This window comes from Zootoca vivipara, chromosome 6, assembly GCF_965207765.1.
Source record: "Zootoca vivipara chromosome 6, rZooViv2.hap1.1, whole genome shotgun sequence".
Classification (NCBI taxonomy): Eukaryota; Metazoa; Chordata; class Lepidosauria; order Squamata; family Lacertidae; genus Zootoca; species Zootoca vivipara.
Genome location: NC_142589.1, coordinates 60,697,081 through 60,709,202, shown reverse-complemented (window position 1 = coordinate 60,709,202; position 12,122 = coordinate 60,697,081). Strand labels below are relative to the sequence as shown.

The 12,122-nt window shown below is 42.1% G+C and overlaps 1 protein-coding gene across 8 annotated transcripts in view; it reads right to left on the bottom strand.

The window, feature by feature from the left end:
• Positions 1–12,122, bottom strand: part of MTFR1L (mitochondrial fission regulator 1 like) — a 29,375-nt gene that overhangs the window by 10,552 nt on the left and 6,701 nt on the right. For all 8 annotated transcript variants that reach the window (XM_088672328.1, XM_088672331.1, XM_060275791.2 and 5 more), the window contains 4 exons: positions 10,988–11,092; positions 8,786–8,895; positions 7,377–7,588; positions 1,834–2,146 (listed from right to left, as the gene is read on the bottom strand). In XM_088672328.1, coding sequence (XP_088528454.1) covers positions 1,834–2,146; positions 7,377–7,588; positions 8,786–8,895; positions 10,988–11,092 — 740 coding nt within the window. The remainder of the gene's footprint in view (positions 1–1,833; positions 2,147–7,376; positions 7,589–8,785; positions 8,896–10,987; positions 11,093–12,122) is intronic.

Sequence of the window (12,122 nt, the reverse complement as noted above, 5' to 3'; positions counted from 1 at the left end):
ATGTGTTCCCTTACTTCCCTCTCTCTAAATTCAACTTATGATACCATCTGCCTGTTGAACTCTCCAAAACTCAAGAAACACTATGTTCAAACAGAGTGCAGGCGAAACAACAGTGAAAAGTTTAGCTTGAAAGAGGTTTTAATTTTTGCCCAATATTAATGCACAAAAGGGTGTATTTTGTTGGAAGGTGGTATATAAATAGTCTAAATAAATAAAACACAAAAGCTTGCTTGTCAAAAACTATCCACTATTTAGCAAGCGTTCCAGCTTACTGTTTTAGTTATACAGTCATGCCTTGGTTTAAGTATGCTTCGGTTTGAGTATTTTCAGTTTAAGTACTCCGCAGACCTGTCTGGAATGGATTAATCCACTTTCCATTACTTTCAATGGGAAAGTTCGCTTCAGGTTAAGTACGCTTCAGGTTAAGTACGGACTTCCAGAACCAATTGTGTACTTAAACCGAGGTACCACTGTATATTCTATTGTTCCTCCAGTGAGCTCAGGAGGATATACATGGATGGGGGTGATCCCTGTTTACCCTTACAACAATTATGCGAGAAAAAATGGCTAGCTTTAATTCACCCACTAACCATAAGACAATTCACCAGTCAAGTTCAGGTTTTGTTGTTTGGAGCCAATGGCCATTACATGGTTGACTAAGGATTTAAACTCAAGTCTCCCTAATCCTGGGATGGAGAAGCTCTGGCGCCCTGGATCGTATCAGCCTCAATCAGATATAGCCAACAGTCAAAGGTGATGGGATTTGTAGTTCAACATCTGAAGGGCCACAACATGCTAATCATGTCATCATATATGCATATATTGTATCAACCTAGGGAGGCTTCATGCCTAGAAGCTTGCAGAACACTTGGCAAGTGGTTTTCTGCTTAACAAAGTACAGTACAACATTTTATACCCATCTCTAGAATGACACATAGTGAGGCAATTTTAACCATAAACTACACAATGGGCAATCTGGGAGGTAGCAGAGGGAGAAGCAGGCAAACAGGAAGAGACAAGGCAAAACCTCCGACCTGTAGCTCTCATGTTACCCTTGTCTCAGATGCTAGAATAGCAATAATCTCAGCATTTATTTGCAGACCAGTGAGAACAGGGATGGGGAACCTATGGCCCTTCCGAAGGCTGTTGGACTCCAACTCCTATCATAGAATCAGAGTTGGAAGGGATTCCAAGGAGCATCTGTTCCAACCCCCCGCAATGCAGGAATCCTGACCACAGCCACCCTGGGTGGGCTCAAACCACCCACCTTCTGGTTAACAGTCAAAACACACTGACCCATCAATCCCAGCAAGCATGGCCAATGCTTAGAGATGAAGGGAGTTGCAGTCCTTAGTGTTTTAAGGGCTACAGATTCCCCATCCCTAGTTTAGAACATTCATATCTTCAGGGCAGTGGTTATAACAACTTCAATCTGGAGGCAGTTTAGAAGAAGCTACAGTACTTGTCTTTTTGACCATGGTGACTAAATTGCCCTGGTGGTCAGGCAAAGAAGCTTTACCAAAACTGATTCTTTTCTTATTAGCCCAAATAGACTGTGATAAGCATAGGCAGGCTAGCAACTTTGGTGAACTGATTTGTACAGTTGTCCTTAGAGATCAATATTGTAAGGCCTATTATAAGAAAAGCTTTAAAAACCTGTGTTGTGGTGATGCAGGGAAAGTACATTAGAACTAACCCTTGCAAATATCAGTCACAGTGCTAAAGATCAGCAGAGGTACCTTCACACAAAGCAAAACTGCAAAGCTTCCAATCAGAAAAGAAAGAGACACTTTTGGGGATGGAAAAAGAGAAAACAAACAAACAAAAACTTACAAGTCTTTGTTCTGTTTCATCCTATGAATGTCTTTAAGAATGCCCATCATGTCGGCAAAACTGCTGGCCTTGGACAGGGACACCGAATCTTCGTCGTCGGAATCCTTTGGGTCTGCTTTACAACATTCAGAGGTTGCAGAACAAAGCATGGAAACGGATGGAAGCTCTGGGCTTTCTAATTCTGCCTCCTCCTCTGTAATGTCACTAATGACAAAGGAAGTTGTAGACTGGAATGAGGATCCAAAACAAGGTAAGGGAGAAGAGACATTTGAACTTCCTGGTGATAATAAATCTGGTGTTAATGAAGTGGAAGCTGGAAAAAAAAGAATACACATTGACATAAACCTTGTGCCAAACTATAGGTTTTATATTCTGCAACAGAACATGTACCCCAAGCCTATACATTGTCAAACCTCCCCACAAATGGACATCATAAGCCTGCTTCCTGCCTTTACTCAAATGCTGGTTATAATGCAGCAAAAGAGGTGAAGCACTTTCCCATCTCACACCCTCCCATTACAACCACAATCTTCTATATGGCAGTATTTCAATGTACATTGTTAAGTTTATCTTGTTCCTATCTTGCCACCCCAAACACTGAGCACAACGTTCTCAGAAGCAGTTCACCTTATATCACAGATAGGAAGAGAATTGACCCAGAGTCACAGGAAGCCACTTTTGGCATCAACCAAGGCCCACCCTCGCCTTCCCAGTTAGAACCAACCCAGCCCTGTGCACACAATCACCTCTACTGAACCACTTTCCTTGAGAGCTACCCTTGAGAGGGTGGAAAGCATAATTCTGAAACAATTTCAGGAACCAGGATACCTGTCTTTTAGTCTAGAATGACACACATTTGTCAGAGCTCATGTGGCTTGGCTGCAAGATCTCAAATGGATATCACAGGAAAAGACCCTGATGTTGGGAAAGATTGAGGGCACTAGGAGAAGGGGACGACAGAGGACAAGATGGTTGGACAGTGTTCTCAAAGCTACAAACATGAGTTTGACCAAACTGCGGGAGGCAGTGCAAGACAGGAGTGCCTGGCGTGCTATGGTCCATGGGGTCACGAAGAGTCGGACACGACTAAACGACTAAACAACAACAACATCACAGGAGGAGAACAAAGCACCTGAGAAGGATCCAGGTTCAATCCCTGGCATTCCAGCTAAAATGGATGGGAAAGACCCTTGTCAAGGCCCTGGAGAGTAGTTGCCAGTCATTGCTGATCTAAATGTTCCTGGTACAAATGCAACTCCTTGTCTGTGTTCAAAGCTATCTGGTAATATCTTTGGGAAATCTATTACCTTGATGTTCTGTTAAGAGAATATAATGCAACGGTGGCAGTCTGTGATCAGTGCTTCACAACACTGACTTTAGAGTTACAGTATGTGCAAACACAGCTGTTTTATGAGTTTAGTCATAAGAAGAACTGCGGCTTAACAAACTTGAGAAGCCCCCTTCCCATTTGATGCTCCAGAAGCTGCCTGGAAGCGTCACCTGACATCAAAGTGATGTGGGTGGCCCCACCACCCTGTCAAATTTGGTCCATCAGGGGGTGAGGAGATAACCATTGGGCCAGAAAAGGTTCCCCATCTCTGTCATAGGCCATTACAAGAAAAGGGCATGAAGAAGCACAAAGCAGAATGCATCTTCTTTCCTTTTTACTCTCACCTCCATTTCCCTCCCTCTGATGCTCCCCATAGTAAATTTTGGACTGTACACTCCTCAGGACATGGACTTTGTCTTTTTGTTTGTTACTCTGTACAGCACCATGCACATGGATGGCTCAACAATAATACAAATAAGCAAATTACACTGTATTAAAAATCAAGCAAATTTACATATAATATTTTGCCTGAAAAACTGGGGGTGTAGAAATCATAGGATCCTGGCCATTATCAATTAGAATTTGTGACAAATTCTGTGCAAATTCTTCTAACATTATATAAGTCTCTCTCATTTATGCCTGGTCTGTTTATCAAAATGCTGTAAGGGGCACACACATTATATAGAAGTGTAATATTATGAGCTTAAATACAGTAAAATCAGTTGATAAAGTCGTCACTCATAAAATGGAACCAAAAAGCACCATAGCATTTTAAAGTGGGTGAAACAGATGCCCAGTTAATAGTATGGGATAACTGTGAATGGGATAACTGTGCCCTTGAAGGACCAGGTGCGCAGCCTGGGAGTCATTTTGGACTCACAGCTGTCCATGGAGGCACAGGTTAATTCTGTGTCCAGGGCGGCTGTCTACCAGCTCCATCTGGTACGCAGGCTGAGACCCTACCTGCCCGCAGACTGCCTCACCGGAGTGGTGCATGCTCTAGTTATCTCCCGCTTGGACTACTGCAATGCGCTCTACGTGGGGCTACCTTTGAAGGTGACCCGGAAAGTGCAATTAATCCAGAATGCGGCAGCTAGACTGGTGACTGGCAGCGGCCGCCGAGACCACATAACACCAGTCCTAAGAGACCTACATTGGCTCCCAGTACGTTTCTGAGCACAATTCAAAGTGTTGGTGCTGACCTTTAAAGCCCTAAACGGCCTCGGTCCTATATACCTGAAGGAGCGTCTCCACCCCCATTGTTCAGCCCGGACACTGAGATCCAGCGCCGAGGGCCTTCTGGCGGTTCCCTCACTGCAAGAAGCAAAGCTACAGGGAACCAGGCAGAGGGCCTTCTCGGTAGTGGCGCCCGCCCTGTGGAACACCCTTCCATCGGAGGACAGGGAGATGAACAACTACCTGACATTTAGAAAACACCTAAAGGCAGCCCTGTTTAGGGAAGTTTTTAATCTGTGATATTTTTATGTATTTTTATATTTGTTGGAAGCCACCCAGAGTGGCCGGGGAAACCCAGCCAGATGGGCGGGGTATAAATAAATAATAATAATAGTAATGGGTAAATAAAACAAAAACTTTGAATCTTTATTTCTCAAAGTGCACAAGGAAACATCAATGTGGGTCTCTTTGGACAGCTGAGCCCTGCTTTGTGGCTCCTGCCAACTTCACTTCCTGTGGCAAAGAGACCAAGGGCTGGTTCAAACTTAATGATAAACCATAATTTAGAGTTATGTGCTTCAGCCATGGTTAGTCCTCAGTTTGCATGCTCCCCACCTTCCTTCTTTTGCATGCCAGTAGGAGGAGACGTTAACACTTTTGCCTTGGATTTTAGATTAACCAGGAGTTTTCCTTTATGCCTGAATCCAGAAGCCCTGACTAAACTAGGGTTAGACAAAACAAAATAAAAAATCCTTCCAGTAGCACCTTAGAGACCAACTAAGTTTGTCATAGGTATGAGCTTTCGTGTGCATGCACACTTCTTCAGATACACTGAAACAGAAGTCACCAGACCCTTATGTATAGTCAGAGGGTGGGGAGGGGTATTACTCAGAAGGGTGGTGGGAATGGGTGATTGGCTGATAGGAGTGGTAAACCTGTTGATGACTGTTAACGACTGTTATCAACTGCAATTGGTCTTGCAGGAAAAAGCAAGGACTGAGGTGCTAAAGAAAGCTTTATCATGTATAATGAGATAAGAATCCAGTGTCCTTTTTCAGACCAGGTCTCTCCATGGTTTTAAGCTTGGTAATGAGTTGCAATTCAGCAACTTCTCTTTCCAGTCTGTTTCTGAAATTTTTCTGTACGGTAATAAAACAGCTTCTTTGAGATCTTGTATAGAATGTCCTGGGAGACTGAAGTGTTCTCCTACTGGTTTCTCTGTCTTGTGATTCCTGATGTCAGATTTATGTCCATTTATCCTTTGGCGTAGGGTTTGGCCTGTTTGTCCAATATAGAGAGCTGAAGGGCAGAACAGGAAAGTACCAAATTGTGGTTGATAAGGCTAGCTTGTTCAAGTAACTCTATTTTCAATTAGAAGAGGAAGTTTTCAGCCTCTTCCTCTTGGCATGCAAGAGAATGGTGTGTCCACACGCCACCATGAGGCTCACTACAGCTGATGCACATGATACTCAATTACGGTTCAGCTATATGTCCAGGTCAGTACAGAGTATGGCCTCCTCTGATTTGGGGAACAGATGGACAAACAAGGCTATGAAATGTGTGTGTCAAACTTTTTAAAATTAGTGCAGACTTCATTTATCTAATGTAGTAATAGCTTGAATAATATTTTTAAACAAGCAATGATTTTGGAATTTTACTGTCCCCTATTTTTTTAAAAAATAAACTGCTAGATTGATATGCACTGGCAAAGACCAATAAAAGTTTTTGCTACAAAACCTGCTTTAGGGAGGGAAACCAACTGCTGAAATGAGTTACTGACTTGACTGTGGAATTTCTAAAATTAAGCATATAAGCCTGGTAGGTAGAACACTTTTTGGCCCCAAGGAATAATGCCAAAGTTACATGATGGAGAAAAACCACACAATGTCTAATATTAACAGCTACTCAGACCCTAGAAATAGAACTAATATCAAGAAAGAATAAGAACTTCCCACCTTTCAAGCTAAACTATGTTATTAGAGTGATCTTTCAAAGCTGCCAGACTATAATTGCTTGGCCCTTTATCTATTCTAGCTGTGGCTCCATGCTCCTCATAGTCTTGCCCTTCGGACTTACAAAATACTAGGGTTGCCAGACTCAATAGAGGACAGGACTTCTGTGCCTTTAATTGCCCTGCTCTCTTTTGAGTCTGGAAACCTTAAAGAGAAACCAGCAGACCCTTTGCTTGGAAATTAAACAAAGGGTCTGCTGGTTTCTCTTTAAGGTTTCCAGACTCAAAAGAGAGCAGGGCAATTAAAGGCACAGAAGTCCTGTCCTCTATTGAGTCTGGCAACCCTACAAAATACACATTTCAAATGTGAGCATTACACAGTTCAACATTATGTCTGAATGCCTAACCCTTGATTGCCTGTGAGTCACAGGTTCCCTACTGCTGTGACACTGCAATGAAAAGGGGCAAAGCTTTTCTTGGTACCCTCTCAACACGGAATAAAGGCAGCAGCCATACAAGAAAATTAAGGAAATTTGTGGAATTAGGTCAAACAAAGGAAGGTGGCAGGCAACACTGCATATGTTGCTCACTCTCATGTGTTCCAAACTAGTCATATCTGCACCATTTTGTTAACAACCTGACTCTTCACCGGGAGAGACAGCAAACCCTTATTGCACTTCCCAAGTGAATCTCCAAACTTACTACCGTATGTGCTTGTCAAACCTGACACACAATTCCAAAGGCTGTATCCAATGCTAGTCCTACTCAGAGCAGACCCACTGAAATTAATAAGCAAAACTTAGGTCACTTAATTTTAATGTGTTTGTTCTGTTTGTTCCACCCCAAATTAGAAGAGGACAAAACATGCATCATGCTTTCTCCACAAGAAAACAACAGATTTTTACCATCCTCTTTGCCACAACTTCTGGTTATCAAAGTAGAAATATAATTTTCAAGTTGTTTGCTCGTCTGCTGTAACTACTATTTTAGGCTTACAAACGCTTACACCCACACCCACACACCATTTCAATTTTGTGCATAAGATTTTGAGATGTTTCCTCTGAGCGCTTGATGCTGGGTACTTACCTGACTCTGCTGATACAATCTTAGCAATCTGACTACGCAGATGGCTCAGTTCATCTTGGAGTTCTGTTGTCCGACTCAAAGCGGGTAAACCCGGTTTCTTCAAAGCCAGCAGCTTTTCTTCTTGCTTTCTCAAATTTGGGACAGAGGCATTCCGCTGAATAACGAAAAGTGGCGTGGGCTTCCATTTGTGCTTTAGTGGACGACTGTCTGTCCTACAAGTCAAGACCCCAGAAATTGAAATGAAACTGGCCCCAGTGAATAAAAGTAGTCCACGCTCATTATATCATACAGTTTGCTAGCTGTGACTAGCCCTTCTCTCATCACTACAGGACCCCATTTTTAGCTACCCATTAGTCTCTTTTCTCTCTCATTATTTATCTCTCAAATTCCCATCACTTCAAACCAACCTGAATATGTACCCATGGTGCAATGTTTTCTTAGACAACACTATCCCTAATGACCAATTCAAGTTCATAAAGACACGAAGAAGTGTTCAACCAAATTTTACTCTGTGTATAGACCCACTGAAATGAATGAACATAACTAAGGGTGGAGTTCAACTAACTTCTATTAAGAGCACATCAATTGAAATAGACCTAACTTAGTCAAGTCCATCAATCCCAATGGTTCTACGTTGAGTAGGCCTAGCATGAAATTCCACCCTAAATTAGGTTCATTAATTTCAATAGCATTACTCTTGAGTAGAATTTAAGTCTTAAATACCACCCGTCTTTCATTGCTTTAAGACAAATGACAATAAAAAAGGCTGAAGATATCCAATTTAGCCTAGACACCACCTACAGAGCCTTGAAACCACCTGAAAATAGTATTTTCCAATAGAAGCAGTTCAAAACTGAATCATCGTGCATGTATGAATTAGCGCTTATTCCTCTTTGTTTGCCTGCTGCCACTTCGCAATCCATATATTGGTGTGTCCTGCAAATGCCTTCTGTACCTGCCTAAACCGTTTTAGTAGCTCCATTCTTCGTGCAGGATTTTCTCCTACACCAATAGCTCCCCCCTAGCACTTTGTGTAAGAGTCAACTTCTAATTCATTGTCACTCTCTCTTCAACATGAGCACCAGCCAATCCCCTACTCCAGGTTTCTGACCTTACATGAATATCCCTTAGGTCTGGAGCACCTTTCTCGCTCTCTGGTTACCAAGAAATATGAAAAGGCAACAACTGTTCTCTCTCTCTCTCTCTCTCTCTCACACACACACACACACACACACACACTGAAATGGCACCTGTGCCTCATAACATTGAAAGACCTACTATTAAAAGAAAGATAAAGATAGGAAGCCACCTCAATATTGCCCTGTTTTCAGGAAGTGAACACGAGCAATAACTGGCCAAGAAAGAAGGAAAGTCAGGAGGCATGAGAAGAAAAGGAGAAAGGGATGTACCTGACTCTAGCATATGTTTCTTCGTCATCTGAAGCTATCCATGCTACATCTGCCAGAGTGGGGACAGGGGGCGTGTCATTTAAATAAAGATCTGAAACATTAGGTAATTCCTGAGGAACAGAAAGGGGAAAAAATAGAATTATCATGGGGCTGTAGAATCATTTTCTGATCAGTTCTGAATTAAGGAGAGAGAATGGACCTGCAGCAAAATGCAATACTGTATACCTTCATTACCCAACAGGTGTGGTCTGAGTCAGGATTCTAGCCAGCCAGCCATGGCCTCCTTCAGAATACCATGAGCCATTACAGACCCAAGCAACCCAAATGACTCCTTTCAGTTTGCGTTGCCATTTTTCTTTTCCAGCTGTCACTTGACATTCACTGGATCCTGGTGTCCACTCAGAACATGCAGGGGTGGAAAAGGGTTTGCACCTTCTGACCTTTAAAAAATATATATATTGCCTTGTGCGAACCTTGGGGTTCCCCTGAGCCTGCCAATACCTCCCCCTTTCCCCTGATTTGGCTCCATCTCTGTTGGCACAGCAGCACTGATTCCACTATTATAGAGGGAGCAATGTGTGGGCAACTCATTCAGCACCAACAATCATGCTACAGATCATTTAGAGACTGTAGCTAATTTGCATCAACATGAAGGTTGGACGCTCCTCTGAGGTGTTACGTGGGACCAGAGGTGATCATGCACTAGACAAACGTTAGCCAAACCTAAGTGATCAATGATAGGTTATTCACAAATTTATGATTTCCAAAAGGGAAACATCGTACAGACATTTTAATACTTTATAAGCACTCCTCCAAGCATCTCTGTGTTACATAAGAGTTAGAAAAGTGACCTCTGTATGGCCTCTGAAGCCTACAATAGTGCAAGTGGCAAGATGAGGTAATGAGTTCCTACAACACAACATAACTTTCTGCAAGCTTCTCAACAGCTGGAGAAATTAATGCTGTAGTTCAGGAGCCTCATACAGCAGAGGTTATGTAGAACTGCCTACTTTCTTTGCTATTAGGTGTCCCAGGCTAAGCTCTCTGGCTTGACAATAGGGAAGACATACTGACCCCTAGGCCCGAAGTCTGAGAAGGCAAGAACACACATGAACTGAATTCTAAGTTTAGGGGTTATAAACAAGTTCTATTATAGCTAAACACTCCCCCCACCTATGTGCCCAAAAGTGATGAATTGACCCATTAAAATATTTCCCTAATAATAATAATAATAATAATAATAATAATAAGGATCTTTGGGCACAGTCTATATAAACTAAAAATAACCTAACCTTGAACTATCAATATACAAAGACAAGCAAGGGTCCTCCCAGTATAGGATTCAATTTCCAACAGTGGCCAGCCAATACACACATTTTGCACCTTTTAGCCACATATGCAGCTCCTTTGCATGAGCCAGCATGCAAACCAACTGAGTCTTCCATTAACTGTAGTTGCCTGTTTAATCTGAACTGCTTAACAATCGTTGGCTGCTTTGAAACGAGCCAGGCTTTGTTAACCATGGTTTCCCAGTTCTGACCAAACACAAAACGATAGCTAGCTGAGGACTTCCTAGAATGAAGAGGCTGTGTCCAAATAAAGTCCATACATATACCAGCATATGAAGCAGTCTTTTAGGCAAAAATAAAAATAAAAATTAAAGCTTATGGTAGGACTCTCAAGATTTTAGATCACCAAGCCAAATTTCTCTCAGGAGCTGCAACCCATTTTCCAGGATGCCAGTCCTATATGCACATTTACCAGAGTGTAGCTTCCATTAAAGTTAAAGAAACTTCTTTTTGAGAAAACATGAACAGTACTGGGCTGTAAATGAGAGTGCTATAGCACCCTACATCAAGAAATCATATGCCAACGTATCCTAAAGGGTAGCAAAAATAATGTATTTAGTTAGAAGCATGCTACCAGTACACTTCCTATGTAGGTTCTGAAAGTCACAAGCTACACTTATTTCATTACAGGAAAAAGTCTTCAAATATATATATGGGCTTGAAAGTGGCTAAAAACCATCAAACCACTGCTGGATAGTAAGTATTGCCTTTCTACAAAGAATTCTGACTGACTGACACGTAGCAATAAAAAGCAACCCTTTTTTAAAAAGCAAAGTAAGGCTGAAAAGCAGGGCTCCCCATTTAAACCTGCCTTGTACAGGTGCGCAAATTCATCTCAACTTCAGTATTTTACCTGGAAGCATGCTCTAGGACACGGTTTCAAAGGAAGGTTTGTCCCAATCTTTCTCACAAAGCTGCGTGCCGAGCCATGAGGTTTGTTCTGCCAAATTGGAACAGTCTGAGGGGCGAAACAAAATATGTAATGAGATTTTTTAACCGATAATCAGTAGTTCAGTTTTTAAATATAGTCTCCCTCATTTTGTGGATGAGACTGTGAATAGCCCAGGCCCAGAGGAATATAAGCACAGCAATTGCTGCGCTGTGCAATTTACTGGGTTTTACTGTAGTCAGAGCCCCAGGAGAGAGATCAGAAGCCTTGTGCAAACCCCATCACTCCAGTATAAAGGGACCTGGGAGAACCTGCTGAACTGGTCACTGCATCTACCCCGCCAAACAGTTAACAGAAGCTTTTTGCAGCCAGTTTGTTATTGGGAGAGGACACCAAAACCACCCCATACAGACACCTGTGCTAATGAACCAGCAGACTACTGCAAGGATTTCCACTCCTGACCACATTCTATCCTGCCATGTATTGCACCCTCTCTAACACCAATACTTTGTGCAGCAACCTATTTTTGTATGCTGATCACAACCAATAAATGGCAAGGGCTTTGAAGGAGGCCTGAATAATACAAACCATGCAATTAGATAGTGAAAAATTAAGAGGTGTCTGCCTTAACACAATTCCAGGAATTGTGGTTTGAATCCATTATTTTAAAAAGTTTTCCTTGCTAGAGTGGCTAAGGTCACTTTGTTTAAAGTAAGAGAGAACTTCTGTTTAATCCATTAAGAAAGTTGTCAACAGCTGGTACTATAAATACACCCCTACATACCTTGGGGCCTAGGTCACCTGTCAGTTTGTCTATTACATTTTTTAATGTTTATTTTTCATGCTGTTACTGATGCCTCAAGGCTGTGAAACACATTTTTTATTTAACAAAGAGACACTCAGCTGACCTCTCATTTTAAGTAAAAGAGTTTATACCTTGATTTACAAATGTTTTGCTAGAAAAGGGGTAAAAAAAACCTGGGACCTTCCAGATGTTGTTTAATTCCAACTCCCATCAGCCCCAGCCAGCAAGCCCAATGGTCAGTGCTGATGGGACCTATAATCTAGTAACATCTGGACAGCAAAAGGTTCTCTCCTG